At 44.0% G+C, this 16,241-nt stretch overlaps 1 protein-coding gene across 3 annotated transcripts in view; it reads left to right on the plus strand.

Moving 5' to 3' along the window:
• The window catches only part of SLC38A5 (solute carrier family 38 member 5), a 414,747-nt gene that overhangs the window by 279,311 nt on the left and 119,195 nt on the right, over positions 1-16,241 (plus strand). For all 3 annotated transcript variants that reach the window (XM_078664699.1, XM_078664701.1, XM_078664700.1), the window contains one exon: positions 14,066-14,327. In XM_078664699.1, coding sequence (XP_078520825.1) covers positions 14,215-14,327 — 113 coding nt within the window. In that variant the 5' untranslated portion in view covers positions 14,066-14,214. The remainder of the gene's footprint in view (positions 1-14,065; positions 14,328-16,241) is intronic.

A 16,241-nucleotide genomic window follows, 5' to 3' on the forward strand; every position in this document is an offset into this window, starting at 1 on the left:
CTTGTATCCTTGAGTGTCACGCTGTACGTCAGGTCACGCAAACGCCTCCAGTGCACCAGCAGCTGCACTCAATACATTGCAGGAAGAGGTTTGCCCTGTGCGTGATGGCAGATAATACAGAAAATCCTTAGCTGCCAACAAAAAGGAGTATTTTTAAGGTTACACCCATCACATAATCCTATTTAGTCAGTGGCTCAAAACCTTTTTGGGATCTAGAAATTGTCAATAGGATCATCAAAACGTAAACATTCAGACAACTGACATTAAAGAAAGAATCCTTCCATCTAGAAGGGTGATGGGTTCTTTAAAGTTGATTTCTGAGAAGTCTATACCCATATTTGGATACAGCTTTCACGCAGGAAATGGCTGAAGTGTTAAGATGGCTTCTGCTTTATCAGTTCAAGGTCTTACCATCGGCTTGAAGCCAGTCTTGAGAGGGTTCTCCGAATGCATTGCGACGGGGCCTGGTCATCCCTAGACACAAGGCATCTTTATCTACCCATACTCTCACGACTGGCTGATCAGTCAAGCGCTGAATTGCAATCCCTCAATGTCATAACTGACAACTTCATCATCTCAGCATAGGGATTTGGAGGAAGACTTTACTGATTACTTCCAGGAGGGTCACTTTGCTAGGAACAGTTCTAGACACCAGTGGCGGCTCGCAGAGGGAGTGCTACGGGGCGGTGGGAGAGGTAGGGTGGGGGGTAGTGGACTCGGACCTACGACGGACAAGAGTAAAGTAAGTAATTAAATAAATTAAACTATTTACCTTGCGCTCCCTGCATCGCCAATTCGGCGATGCAGCAAGCGCAGGGTAACTAGTTTGTATTTAATTACTTACTTTACTCCTGTCCATCGTATGTCCGAGTCCACTACCCCCCTACCGTGCCCCTCCCCACCCTGCCTCACTGCCCCTCAGTGCTCCCTCTGTGAGCCGCCACTGCTAGACACAAAGACAAAAGTGTCCTCTTCAGAGAAGACATTTTCTGTACAGAAAAAAGAAAGACATCTGTCCTGAAAGGGCATCAACTGAGCTGCTCTACTTTAATACTTTAATTGGAGCAGGTTAGCAACTAGCAACAAATAGAACATTAAGGTAGACTGCGTGAGAATTAACTTGGAAATATTTTTGCTAACTGTGACCGTTTTAGTACTTAAGTTTAAGTAAACTGCATATTTTAGATCCTTTAGTAATTTGCCATGTATGAGGAGGTGCAAGGAAGTTTCTAATAATATCTTTCTGTAACCCCTGACCTCTAACTTGAGGCAGGTTGACTTTGGGGCAGATCTTTCAGGTGATGTTGAGCTACCCTCCGCCACCCCCACCCCCTTCCCTGAGTAAGCAAGTGTTTTAGTAAAGGGCAAGATCTTAGAGCTCAGGAGTTTGGAAATTTAGTGGACATTAAAGAGGCTACTAGGGAAAAAGTATCCCACTTAGTTTTTGGAGCATAATGTCTACTGAACCTGGCCTAATGGTCATCAATATGCCAATGGAGCCATATAATGTATGTTGAAAATATCCCAGTGGTTGAAACGAGTAATGCTGATGTAGTTTGTCCCAGTGGCCAAGACGAAAACAGACTACGCAGCCTATCCCAAAGGTCAAGCCGAATGTCGGTTGAGCCTGTCTCAGCAGTCAAGACAAATAATGACTATGGAGTCTGAACCAATCGTCAAGACGAATAATGTCTCTGGACCCTGCGCCAATTGTCAAGACAAATAATGTCTTTGGAGCCTGCCCCAATGGCTGAGACAAATAATGTCTTTGGAGCCTGCCCCAATGGCTGAGACAAATAATGTCTTTGGAGCCTGCCCCAATGGCTGAGACAAATAATGTCTTTGGAGCCTGCCCCAATGGCTGAGACAAATAATGTCTTTTGAGCCTGCCCCAATGGCTGAGACAAATAATGTCTTTGGAGCCTGCCCTAATGGCCAAAACGACTAATGTCTTTGGATCCTACCTCAATGGCAAGACGAATAATGTCTCTGGAGCATGCCTCACTGGTCAAGGCAAATAATATCTCTGGGTTCAAGCCCAGCCTTTACAAGAAGCCTCTTTAACCAACACGCCCGACAGTATCAGGAGGGCTTTTTTTTTTACCTTTTTTGTAACGATCGCTGTGAAATACGTGAAATAATTGAAAACACAATTGCACGTATTTTGCTCCTGACGTGTGCAGAATGAGAACTTCACTGAAGCTGACCGTAGGTAGATTGTAGAAAGGTATCTGTAGGAAAGTGCGTCTTTTTTGCATGGTTACCCCCCACTTTTTGACTGACCTCTGATGCAGCCTGACTTGATGTGCCCTGGGTCCCTGACAGTCAGGTTTCCAGGGCCTTTGTTCTTTCCCAAGACTGTAAATTTATACCCACAATAGGCCCCTTGTAAAAGGTACCATGGATACCAAGGGAACTGTTACCAGGGAAGCCCCTAAGGACTGCAGCCCCGATCGTGCTACCCTTAGGGGCCCTGTGACTTAACAACCGCACACTGCCCTTGCAGGCTGCATCTTGTGGTGCAGAGTAAAGTGAAACTCGACATGACACACATCCGTGTGTGCTATGCCTGCAACCCACTGTCTGTGGCCTAGGTAAGCCACCCCTCTATCCAGGTGCACTAGCCCTCAGGGGAGGATACAGTGGCATGAGTCTTGTACCCCTACAGCGTCTAAGTCCATTCTTAGACATTGTAAGTGTAGTAAGGCCATAAAGAGTATATTTGGCTGGGAGTTGGTCATTACAAACTCCACAGCTCCATAATGACTTTACTAAAACCTTGGAAGTTTGGTAGCAAACTTCTCAGAAAATTAAACCCACACTGATGCCAGTGTGGGATTCAATGCAAAATGCATTCAGCTAGCATTTTTGAGATGCCCTCTGAAAAATGACCAGCCCTGCTGTGGTTCCTGAATGACTGCCTGCCATTTGCCACCACCAGACAGGTTTCTGGACCCATCAGCAAAGATCCTCCGCTCTCTTGGTCCAGAAACAAAGCACATCCTGGGCAAAGGTGTCATACCTCCGCCCACAGGATGGGCTGGGTCCACAGAGGGGAAGCATTAAACCCCTGCCGCCTTAGGAAGCTGTCCCTGCCTTTTGCTTCCCTCAGCAACTAGCTCCCACCAGTTCTGGACCCCACTTTGGGTGGGAGAATCGGCGGTGGGAAAACCAAGCTAGGAAGAGAGGTGTGCCCACCTCTGCCTACCCTACCGCTTGGGTGGGGAAGATGAGGTGAAACACACATCTCAGTCCCCTCCATCTTGAAGACTCAGCCAATTAGGGAGAGGCTCATGCTCCCTCCCACTGGAGGGTGGCATAATAGGGGCATACCCACCCCAAGGAAGGAACCCATTGTTCTGACCTGCACATCCCTTTAACGCCCCTAAATCTAGTATTTTGGGACAACCCTGAACCTTGCCTCCTCAGATTCTAAGAAGAAAGGACCGTAGAGCTGTGCTGATCCAGGAAGAAGAGGACACCTACTGCTTTGGCCCCAGCCCTACCGGCCTGTCCTGACTCTGACATGCCTACAGCGAAGAAACCGGCGTAGCCAGCAACCCACCCCCCCCCCCCCAAAGCCCGGGGAACCTGCCCTGCGCTCAACTTACAGACTCAGTCTACCATGAGCACCAGATTTGTTCCCCAAAGACTGTAAGACCAAAATCCGGATTCCGGCGATTCTGCTCCACTCTGGACCCAACGCCCATGGCCCGAGTTTGAGTGGTCCAACACCACGAGGAGGTCTTCCTAGCGATCATGACCTTAGATTTGGTGATCCCCGACCTCCCTCAAGCTTCAGGACGCTGCCTGCATCTTCAACTTGAAGGGCCCCCCGATCGCGACTGGAGCTGGTAAGAAAACCCAACGCCAGAAGACTCCCCTGCTGAACCGAAGTTCTCCATTGAGAAGCGCAAGGTCCACGACATCTTCTTCGCACCCGGCCGCCCCAGTGCCGCTGCTGGTGCAGCTCCTGTGCTTGTTGTTGGCCCCTGCAGGGCTGACCTTCATGCCAGGATTTTTGCTCCCACAACTGAGTGGCCTGCTCGTAAGCAGTCCCCACCCAAAGGCCCCCTTAGCCCCATTGGCTAACTTTGGGCCCCTGCAGTCTGCACCCGGCCGCCCCAGTGCCTCTGGTGGTGCAACTCAAGTGCCATCCTAGACCTTTTGGAACCTTAGTCCTAACCCTCAAAACTCCCACCTGTAGGACGTTTACTTACCTGTGAAACTGAAAACCATTTTCCCCGTAGGAAACCATGTTATGAAATTTTGGGCCTAAAATTTTTAAGTGTTGAACTGTTGTGTGTGATGTATGAGAAAAACATTAACTTTGACTCAAGCCAAGAAAAGTCTTACTTACCGTATATTGTGAGATCCTTATGTGTGGTATCTAGTCATACCACCCCCAGTACTCAAAGTAATCTAAAAGTAATGGAAAGAATTCTAAAAGTAAATATGGTGTAATGTAAACTGCTCTCTGAATCAATACCAACCTGTAACTATTGCAAAATTCAATCATAACTGCATTTCTTTATGAAGTCCTGCATTGAGAGTATATTTTACTTACCTGTGCCAAGTCCTTCTTGGTTCTAAAATAAAACATAAGTACACCCTTTTTATACTTATCTAATTGGTCTGGATTCAGTCTCTGAGTGTGTGCAATCAGTCTGGATTGAGTGTATACAATAAATGTGTAACGGACCCTCTGGATACGCCTAACTGCTCGCTCACACTACCACAAAGAGAGCTGTTCGTTCTTACCTAATTTAGCCTCTGCTATACCTCAGAGGACTCCCTGGACTCTGTGCACCCTCTACCTTACTTTGGTGTAGTATATACAGAGTCAGCTTCCTACAGTATCCGACCCTAAAAACCTAAGTATCCTTGAAACTTGGCTTCTGACCTTATTTTTACGGGACTTGATTTGCACACGTTCTTCAGCTGTGAGGGCCAAAAGAGCAGGCGTGAATGCTTTCCTCTTTCTATTTCTCTCCCGCCATCTTAGGGCAGTGCAGAATGGAGGCTACCTCCATGCTTACATGCCTGTCGCATTCACCTGTGCATGACTAGTCTGCGGAGGGGGTTACTCGAATGGTATGCTGCATGCTTGTAATAACACCTTACTAAGTTTGAGTAAATTCTGCACAAGAGAGTTGGCCCAGAAGGGCCTGAACCACCAGCTCTGTTTGAACTGGGACAGGTTTGCTTACCTCTCCGTGGAACCGCCCACATGGCCCCGGGCCAGATAGTAGTGTGTGACCCCGCCTGCCAGCACCATGGGAAATGTAGAACTGCTGAGAGCGGGAGAATGCGCTGCCAGCTCTGCTGGGATTGGGAAAAAAAGACTCTGGGAACCTGAACATTGGGGTCAAGGTGTGGCAGAGGAAAGAGGGTGGGGTCATGAGGTGCAGAACTTGAAAAGCAGAGTCTGGCAGTCAATTTATAGATTTTTTTTATTTTAATCTGCTGCAAAGAAATTGGCAAGGAGGTTATAGGTGACAGTAAATCTGTTCTAGCCTACTTAATTGGTCACAATGAGGCTGCATTTCAAATAATCGCGAGTTTGAGGGCATTATAATAGCAGTAAGATCTCTGGGAGAAAACAGACATTTCTGGGAGAGACTTTATGTACAGTGACAGTTTTCACTCATAAAGTAGCATAGAGGGTTATTGTGTACATCATGTAACATGCAGATCACAGATTTGTATTTTATTTAGATAGACAAGTGGTTACCACTCTTGCCACAGATCATTTTGATGCATCCAGTTCATAAGTTGCAATCCTTCTAATATAGCGCAGTGGTCTGTTTACCGCCATCAAGGAGCTACATGGGGACTGTAAGCCATGGGTTTAGATCCTTGTTGTTTTTCTATCAATATGTTGTTAGTCTAAGATTGAAAAAAAAGGTTCCTTTGAGAAGTAAAAAACTGTTTGTACAATCACTGTGTTACATCTTACATCCTGACTTTGTGTTTCTTCGACCATTCCCTCCTAACATATAATGTCTGCAAGGCTGGACGATATGCGATTCCTACACCTGATATTACTCATTGTCTTATGCAACATTTCCTGTACATTAATTTACACATGTGTATGATTTATTGTCCCTCTGTGTGTGATACAAAGAGCTCCAACACCCTCACACCATAAAAAGAATTAACAAAAAAAGTAGTAGGTGCCATTTAAAGCAAAATATGTGTAATTACTCACAAAGACAGATGAATCTTGCATTCTTACAGTGCAAACACGACTCTTACACTTGAACAAAGTTAAAAACCCGCCTCCAATATTTTCTCTCAAGCACTTGTGAAGTGATAACAAGCTGTGTGCCTTAAGGTTGTTAGGGATGGTAACATCTCTCCCGGTGGCCATATCAGTAGCTAAATTTCTAGGCTGGTCCTGGCTAATTAGAGTCAAACATATGTACAGTATTAGCTAGTCTGATAGTCTATTGTTTTATTATTAATACTATTATTATTTTTATTATTGAACAGCCAGTGATGTATTGTGATGTACTGTGTATTATGTGATTCATGCATTATGTTGGTTTTAATGTTATTCTGTGTGTTTTACTTTGTGATGTCTTTTGTGGTAAACTGTACCGAAATAAAGACTTATGAAACGGATAACAAGCTGTGTGCCTTTGTGTCTTCCATTGCATTGGCTTCTAGGTGTTTCGCTCTTTCTCTCTCCCTCCTCTCTCTCTCTGTCACTCTCTCTCCTCTCTCTCTTTCTCTCTCTGTCTCTCTTTCTCTGTCTCTCTCCTTCTCTCCTTTCCTCTCCCCTTCTCTCTCTCCCTCCTCTCTCTCTCTCTTTCTATCTCTGTCTCTCTTTCTCTCTCTTGCTCCTTCTCTCCTTTCCTCTCCTCTTCTCTCCCTCCCCCTCTCTCTGTCTCTCTCATATATTTTCAGGCAGTGTTGATGTAAGACTTCCTTGTGGATCCTGAATCTCAGTGATGTCTCTTTAATACTACTGTGAGTTTACGGTGGCCAGGAGTTGTATCTCTTCTGAGAGCATATTAGAGCTTGCAGTGGTGAGGGCGGGGTCTCGACTTAGGGTAAATATGTGGCTACCTCGCGGGATCTTCCCAGAATCTCTTAAATGTCCAATTACACCTGCCCCAAAGAAACCAAACCACAATTCTGATGACCCTTCAAACTATAAACCGGTAACCAGCCTCCCATGGGTAGATAGCGCCAGTGTCAAATGTGTCGTCGTACAAAGAAACACCCACATACAGACGGGGAATCTACTATCTTGCTGCTGTTCCCCGCGTTGAGTCTTCGTGGGTGCGCCACAGGCCTTCCTCAGGACACCGACAACTGCCTCCCAGGTCCCTGCAGGACTCACTGAAAAGGACTGACTTCCTGTGTCACCTGCACATCACATTGGCTTCCTAGTGAGCCAACTACTTCCTACATCTCAACACAGCCTCATACCTCACTGACGTACTCACAATCCGGGGCAGCAAAGGAGGTTGCTAGAGCGAAGTCCTCCATTCAGAGCGTTCCTTGCTCAGCATCCATCCTTTTCATAGCCACCTCAGCCTTCTGGGTGTTTCTTCCCACTCACATGACCTTTAACCCCCCATTGCTGTCCCTCCGCCGATTGGTAAAGACTCACATATTTAGTTTATATGTCCCCAGCATGTAGCCTCCTAAACATGTGGCCCCGGCATGATTATTCTTGGGTTTGCCTCATTCACTGATGGTTGATGGTTGTTCTGGTTTTGCTTGTAATTGTTGTACACTTGTACAGCAGATGCTTCGAGCGGCGATGCAATATGGAACATTCACAATGAGGAGTAAGTGAGTGGGCATCTGTCCTGGGGCCAGATATGGCTGTTTTAGCTTCTCTCCTGTGGGCAAATATTGGAGCCAAAAATAGCCTTTTATTCTGTGGACAGATATTAGAGTCTGTGATGGACATCTTTTCTCTTTTGTGGGCACGTGTTAATGAAAATAATAGCCTTTTAGTCTGTGGTTAGATATTAGTCTGTGGTAGACATCTTTTCTCTTTTGTGGGCAGGTATTCATGAAAATAATAGCATTTTATTTTTGGCCAGATATTAGAGTCTGTGGTAGACATCTCTTCTGATCTATAGGCAAGGATTTGAGCCAGTAATAGCCTTTTATTCTGTTGGTAGATATTAGTTGGCGGTAGACATCTGTGCTCTTCTGTGGACAGCTATTATAACCAATAATAGGCTTTTCTTCTGAGGCTTTATTAGAAAAGGTGTAGGCATTTCTTCTGAGGCCTGATAACAAGCGCCTGCAGTGACCTTTCCCCGATGGGGTTCTGTCTTGAGCCTTGATGTTAAAGTCTTCTGCGGGTAAATATTAAAGTCCATAGTTGGTGTCCCAAGTGAGAACAGATATGAAGCACGGGGACACGCCTTTGGGAGTAACCATGCGCTTTAGAAATTAAACTATTATTATATTAGATCCTGTAGTGGACGCGGGCATTGGACCCTATAGTGGGCTTCTCTTTGGAGGGCAGGTATACTCTTTCATTGTACCCTCTGGTTATACCCGCCTTGCAAGGCGGAAGCATACTTGAAGGGCTATGCTTGGGCTGAGTGCTTTGCAACGCCCACTGCCAACCTAACTCTTATATAACTAACTCTTCAGAAGACAGAGCTGTTCTGGTGCATAGCACCAGCTGCTTGTTTTCAAAACACGAAGTTGTGTATTACAGAACAGCAGAGGTGAGTTGCCCCATAAAGGCCCACTGTCCTCGTGGTGAACTTCAGCACAGAAACTTGGAAGAGCCCAGCCCTCTGTTTATAGAGCCATTCACTTGTCCTGTTTGTTGTCAGTCCTTCGTTTGTGACCAACTTCTTAAAAACAAGCATTGAAAATGCAATAGGTCTCGCCTTTGATTACGTTAAAGCCATTTGCTTTGCTAATGATATTGTACAGCAAAGCAAATGGCTTTAACTTAATGAAAGGCGAGACCTGTTGCAGTTTTCATGCAGAGGGAACATGTCCTCATACAGATACAGTGTGTGATCTTGAGTGAAAACATCTATTCCTCCCTACGAAAATGCTTTATAGGTTTAGGAAATGGCAAAGAAAATAGCAGTGCCGTGTTTTGAATGATGTTTAACTTTTTGTTGTCTTGCCTGGGCTGATTCTTGCAAGCAAGAACAGAGGAGGCACAATGGCAGTGTTTTATTGTTCTTGTTTTTTAATAAAAAAATGAAGAATTTCAAGAGTTTCCCTTCCTGTCTCGGAACCTCTTAATAGCGTTTTAAATATTAAAATTTATATGAGCTCATAAAGAGCTCATCCAATTTAATTTCTCCCTAGCTCTGTTCTCATATCTTTTTTTGCGTGTTTCACTGTAATTATCTCCTAAATCCAATTTCCCTTGCAAGGCTGCAATTAGGAAGAGTGATGATTATGGATCCACATTCTGCCCACGGCTCTGCGTGCACTACACTTATACTTTGGATTTTCCTTTAGTCTTGGAAGCGCATCTCAGCCCGATGTGATTCTGAGGGCGATGCATGTGCCAGCCATAGAACCTTACTGATGATTTTACATAATTCCGATTTAAACATCACACCTCTGCCCCCAATGCCCAGTAATTTTTCTCCGGGAGCGGCGGGATCCCGGAGCACGCAACCCTCCCTCTGTTGTTGATTTTAGGCATGTTTGCGCGGGCCCTGTTTACACGTAACATCGCATTAAGCTGGCAGTAATTTGCTCGTCCTGTTTGTTACTTCAGCGCGCGCTGGCTCCATTTACAGTGGCTCTCCTTCTTGCTGGAGCTGAGATGTCCTGTCAGGTTTTACATCTCCCGCTAAATTCAATGTTTGGAATCGGATACACTTGAGCGTGCCTGTAATGTGCACACAGTGAAATGGAATTAACGCTGCAATTAGAGAGGCCGTTTCCAAAGCTGTCACTGTACGCGGGTAACCGTTGTCTAAAGAATACACCATTACCAGCACACCCTCCTACATCATGGCAAACAAACATGGCGTCGGCCTGTCCACATAGGCCATCCTAAAAGTGGACAAGGAGGTAACCAAGAAGCCAGATTTCCAGTCACGCGCCATCATTTACCATAAACGATGACGCAAGCCAATGGGAAACCGGGACGGAGCGTCAAGTCCCTTCTGAATCCTTATCGATTACAAAAGGCACTCGCATGACGATAGCCGCGCATGCGCACTGCTAACGCCAGGCGAGACCTAACAAGGTCGTCCAATACAGAGCCCAGTTTCAGCCGTCCCATACAGTTGTTTGGGTGGGAACAGGATGAAAGTTTCCTTTAGTAACTCTGGGCACCCCATAGGCACATCTTACAACTACAGGAATACTACCAGTGAATATTAGTAAATGCAGCGTGAAACCCCAGGATTATGAGTAATCTACAGTGAGCCTTTTTCTGAATACAATTCTAAGAGTGAGAAAGTCTATCGTCATGGAATAATAAGAGTTAGTTAAATGTTTTTAATTATTATCTATTTTAACTGTTTGTACTGTTTTTATTCCTTTTAACCGCTTTCCTTTTTAAGAAGTCAAACCTTAGTAATGTTTAAGCTAGAATGAAAAAATGATATTTTAAATTGTGATTTTTATCTGTACACTTTTATGAATTGTTATTTCAATTCGAATAAAGTCTTTTTGAACTTTGAGTAATCTATAGGACATCTATTGAATGGGGAATAACATGTGGAAATGGAGAATGACATGAGGAAATCGGCGTTACTGTGTGAAGCTCCCAAATTCCAGCCTTTTTGTAAGAACAAATTCTCCCAGGTTTCACCAGGTGGATTGGTCCGCAAAGGCACTATGGTTATAGCACATGTTCTGTGAGTGCGGCTCGGGTAATACCAAATCGGATGTAAACTATTGTTTCAATATTATGAGCCCACTCATAATGTGGGCAATAGCACCTTAAAATCTGTCCTTCACTGTCAGTGATAGCACAGGCAATCAGATTCTGGGGGAGACTTGTGCCGTCTCAATTTAACCAAGAGGCACGACACCCCTTTATTATTCTGCGTTGCCTGAAATCAAATAGTCACTGTGGGTTTTGCTAACCTCAGTCGGCTTGTGGTCCATTAATTACAGGTGGCTAGTGTTCCCGGCAGATCCCAAATGGAATGTCCAGCAAGAATGGCCAAAAAATTCAGCCTCAGCAACTTTAAATCATTTCTCTATCAATAGCAGGATACCTATTTTTCTCAGCAGAGGGGTCACCCATCCTCTCCTGCAGTCACCGATAATCAATTCTAGGAAAAGGTAACATAGTGGTCCATGCCACCGACTGGCCGTATGATCCTCCATCCCTTTATGTACCCTTTTTGTTTTGTTTTTGTTAGCCTTTGTAACTGGTGCCATGCGGATGATACAGCTGGTCTTGTTGCTTGGAGCCCCACACCATGAGCTCTCAGACCGTGAGTACTTCCCCTGTGGTTTTTCCTACTGTGGTGAGTTCCAACGCTCCAGACACCAGCAGAAGACAGACAAAAATTACTTTTAGACGAAACATTGAGTCATTGTGAGGGATCTGTACATCCACTGAAGCCGCCATCACCTCCTGTGCTCTGCCCAACATTCGCCAGCCAGCATGGCCATGGAATTATGGCCATCACCAGATTATGAGTTGACAAAATGTGATTATGCTGCATAATCTGTTGCTTGTTAATTTAGCCACAATTGCATTTTATCACATATTTGTTTTTACAAAATAGATTTCTGTGGTTTAGCCAATGCAGAGTCTTAAATATCTGCTAATTCAGTGGGTGGTATCCAAAATGTTCCTTTTAACCAATTATTACTTTTGCTTTGATGCTTTGAATGGAAGCACACGGATACCATGATATTCATAATGTACTCTGTGCTTTAAACACTAAAATAGTTTTCGTGAAGCATTTACGGTGTTGCATTCTGCTGAAGATAAATCTACAATTCTAGTAATAAAAGTTTCACCTAGGTATTGTTTAAAATCTGCACCCTATTGTCAGGTATGTTCTGTGTTCACAAAGTGTAATTTCTGAAAGCATCCCTCTCCAACTTGAACCACCCGTCTAGAACAGAATGAACATTGGATATTAAATGTGCAAATTCCCCCCTAGGAGACACTCTTCAGAATCAACCCACCATATCTTGAAAGGGATCATGAATGTTCAGAGTTCCTCAAATTGTAATATCCCTTTTAAACTCACTGCTGTTCTGAGAGCTTTACAACATAAACATGATTTTTAATCAGGAAAGAGCCAAATGTGTTTGTGGCCAGAATGATTCATTCGTCCCACCCTGTCTGAGATATGTAGGTTTTTGGTTTTCTGCTCAAGAAAATCATGAGGCAGTTTTTCCAAAGCATCGTAAGCCGGAGACCGTCCGGCATAGCACTGGGAGAAATTATACCATTTAAAGTGTGACTATAGCAAAGAACATACCAAAGATAAACAGTTCTATGGGCTGCCCTCTGCATTCCACTGGCACCCTTCTTAGGAAAATGTGATCTGTTTTAATGTCAACTATTTTTCTGCTCAAACCTGCTGATTTTGCAGGTTTGTTATGTTGCAAATCCACGATTATGCAGAATATACTAGGGTAGCAAAATGTGGAAATTCCAAAGGCCTGATTCTCTTGAAAATTTGCATCACTCAAGGCAAAGGAAATAACCTGTAATGTTGTGAAGAGGGACAGCAGTGCAAGGTTGTGTGGAAATTGGATATTTATTTTCAAATCAGAAATCTGAGCTATTGGAATCAGTCAGCTGCTTGAGAAAGTTCAACCATTTAGTCAAGGTTATGGTTTTTGGTTGAGATTCATGTGGATCTGGTGTTGGATGTTTTGCTGCGTTAAGTTTATGTTGCTTAGAGGTTTGTTTTAGTGAGTTAATGGTTCTTGAATCAGGTTCAGGTTTAGCTTTACCTGCTGCAAGTTTAGCTGTATTCATGGATAGTGGGACAGATTTAAATACCTCTAGTTTTGTTTGTTTAGCAACATTATTGGACATTGGATCAAGTTTATATGGATCTGGTGTTGTGTGTTTATTAGGCTTGTTAATGGTCCTTAGGTCGGGTTTAGATGTCCTTGTTGTTTATTTAGGTTGGTTTATTGCTACTGGGTACGATTTAAAAGCATCTGATGATGCCCTATTAGCTGACATCATGGTTCCTGGGCTAGGAGTTGAGTTGGTGAAATGTTGTTGTTCAGGTTAGGTTTAGCTGCCCCTGTTGTTCATTTAGCTAAGTTCATGGATGTAGTGTCAGGTTTAGATATTGCTGAGTCATGTTTGGGTGAGATTTAGCATAGCCTGTGTTGTTCATTTAGCTGAATTCATAATTTTAAGGTCAGGTTTACCTGTATCTGGTGTTACTTGTTTAGTCCAGTTGATGGTCTTTAGGTGGAGTTTAGATGTAGCTGGTGTTTGCATTTATCTGAGTTGATGGTTCTCGAATCAGGTTTAGATGGATCTGGTGCTTTATGTTTAGCTGAGTCAAAGTTCTCCAAACCAGTTTAGATGTAGTTGGTGACCATCTTTGTATCATAAAGTGTACGAGTCCTGTGTCTGTTATGGATTAATGTGGTACACTTCTCGGGCACTGTCTCGAGTTCTTGGTTCCTGTCCCTGATATAGAATAAGAGAATGCATGATTCCCTTGTCAGGTTTAAATGTATCCAGAAGTTTTCTAGTTTCTTACGTTTGGATGCACTCTGTGTCTTGTTTTGTGGCGCTTATGACTCCTGACACTGGTTTAAATGTACCTAGTGCAGTTCATTTGGTGGTTTGTGGTTTCTAGTGTCAGTTTAAAGATAATCTCTTGGTGCATGGCAACTGTTAAATAAATGGTTTATTCCTTTACCATATCATTATATGAATATTAAATTGATTGTTGTAAATCAAACATATTATTATTAAGTTATAATTAAAAGTAGCACCTGGTGTTTATGTTGGGTTTGTACTTCCTCAATCAAGTTGAAATGTCCCTATTGTTCTTTTTGCCAAGTGTATGGTGTCAAGGACAGTTTTACATGTGCCTGGTGGAGTCCCTTTTCTGAGGCTTGCCTAATATCATATCTCTTTGTTTTTTAGGTGTTTTCCAGCTCACATAAGGATTCAGATTAAAGTCCTAAGGCCTTTGTAGCTTTGGCTTCCTCCTCCCCCCTCCATCGTGGACCATTAAGTCTTCACTGAAGGAAACACGTCCAGACAAGCTCTTCTTCAAGCAAATTGCACTAACAATGTCCGCCATTGAGATGCAGAAAAGAGGCGGGGGGGAGGACGATGAGAGTCGCATGTTGAATGGGAGTATACCGGAAAGCCTCGACACAGACAAAGTAACCCTGGAGGATGGGTAAGTGCAAATCATGTATGTGGTACTCTTATAAAGTAAATAGAGGCAGCAGAGCACTGTTCAGGGCCAAAGGCAACATACACTCAACAAGTGATTGAAGGGATAGCTGTGTTCTGACAGTGGAAGTGAACTGTTACTTCATTGTGATGTAGTAACTTTACAGAAGTGTGTCTTTGGTTCTTTTCTTAATTGGAGCAGTGTTAGGGCAGTCACAGTACTTAGAGGGATTTAATTTCAGATCCTGGTGCATAGATGGAGAAGGCTTGTCGACTTGTTTTTTCTTTTTTCCGCTTCAAAGTCACCATCTTGATGGTGTGCTGAGAGCCCAGGAGGCAGGTGTGTCAATCAATGGAGCTTTCTAGATGATGAAGACGGTTTTTAAGATGGTATGGACCAGCAAGTGGAGCCATTGATCTTCCATCAGGGAGGTGTGATGTGATCATGTTCTGGCCCTTGAGGCTTGCTGCAGCGCGCAGGATGTCTTTAAGGGGATTGGCTTGGAGTCTGTGAGACAACTGAGCAAAGTTTTGCCACCATCCAAGATGCAATCTTATGAGGTCCTAAATGCCAATTCGGAAGTCTCTTTCTAGGAGGAAGCCTTTCAACTCTTTAATAGAGAGAGCTGGTACCAGTCTGTCTTGTTTTTCTTATTTATGTGTTCTTTAGGGGTGAGTTTGGTGTCTGCGGTGAATCCAAGTGACTTGGTATCTGAGTGACTTGGCATTGGATGAGTGTTGAGGCTGAAATTTATCCAGGATTGTGTCTATAAGCCACGTTTGGAATACTTATTGCTTACCGGTCTCAGCAATCAGTAGGAATTCTGTTTTAGTGAGGTCGAGCTTCAATGAAGCGTAGGAAGTGTGTGAGGCACTTGATGTAGGAACCGTGTGAGTAGACTTTCAAGTAGTGGCATGTTGGTGAGGTTTGAGGATGTTATCGTTGAGTAGAGCCCAGCGGAGGTCTATGTGCAGGCTAAAGATGATGAATAACAAGATAGAACCCTAGTGAAATACACAACACAGGTGATGGGGATCTTCTGGACGTGTCCGTTGGATATGTAGGAGAACCAGTAAAGGGCGCTACCTTGAACCCATTCAAGACTTCAGGGTGTGGATGAGGATGGATGGTCAACAGTGTTCAAGGAACCAGCAAGGTCCAACAATATTTGGATACAGGGGTAATCTTTATCTGTGGACAGGAGGGCGTTGTATATGAATTGTGAAGCTACTAGTAAGTTAGCTGCCTCAAGAACTGGAGCTATATTGGTATATACCCAACAGGAGATGGTTGACGTTGATATGATCTTGGAGTCCTATGTGAGCTGCTTTCTCGAAGATCTTACTGATGATTGGTAGGTGAGTGAATATCTGGCGTTGGCAAAGATAGCAGGGTCTGAAGTGTGTTTCTTGAGAAGTTGGAGGATCGGATATGACTTTAGAGGTTTAAGGAACATGTCTTGAGAGAAGCACTAATGATGGTGAGTAGAAGTAGCAGGATTTCTTCATAGAGCGCACTGACGAAGGACAAGGGTAAGATGCCATCTTCACAGAAGCTGCATTTGAGAGAATTCAGCATGTTGGTGGGATCTGGGAGAAGAGGATGTGAAGGATGACCATATTGGGAAACTGTATAGGGCGTGGGTAAGATGAGACAGTGTCATCAATGTGCTGTTGGCTTGTCTGTATAGTGTCATTGAAGAAAAGGTTGATTGCATTACACTTGTCTGTGGCATGTTGGATTGGAGGGTCACTAGTGGTGTCTATGCCGTACTGAATTGTCCTGAAGGGATTTCTGCTGCGGTTGGTTATGATTCTGTTGTTTATGGGTTGTGTCGGTGTGCTTTTTTATGCATAGACTGTCACGCTATTGAAAGCATGATAGGGGCTAAAGGTTGAAGGATCTACTTTTAAGGCC

The sequence above is a fragment of the Lissotriton helveticus genome, chromosome 10 (assembly GCF_964261635.1).
Source record: "Lissotriton helveticus chromosome 10, aLisHel1.1, whole genome shotgun sequence".
Classification (NCBI taxonomy): Eukaryota; Metazoa; Chordata; class Amphibia; order Caudata; family Salamandridae; genus Lissotriton; species Lissotriton helveticus.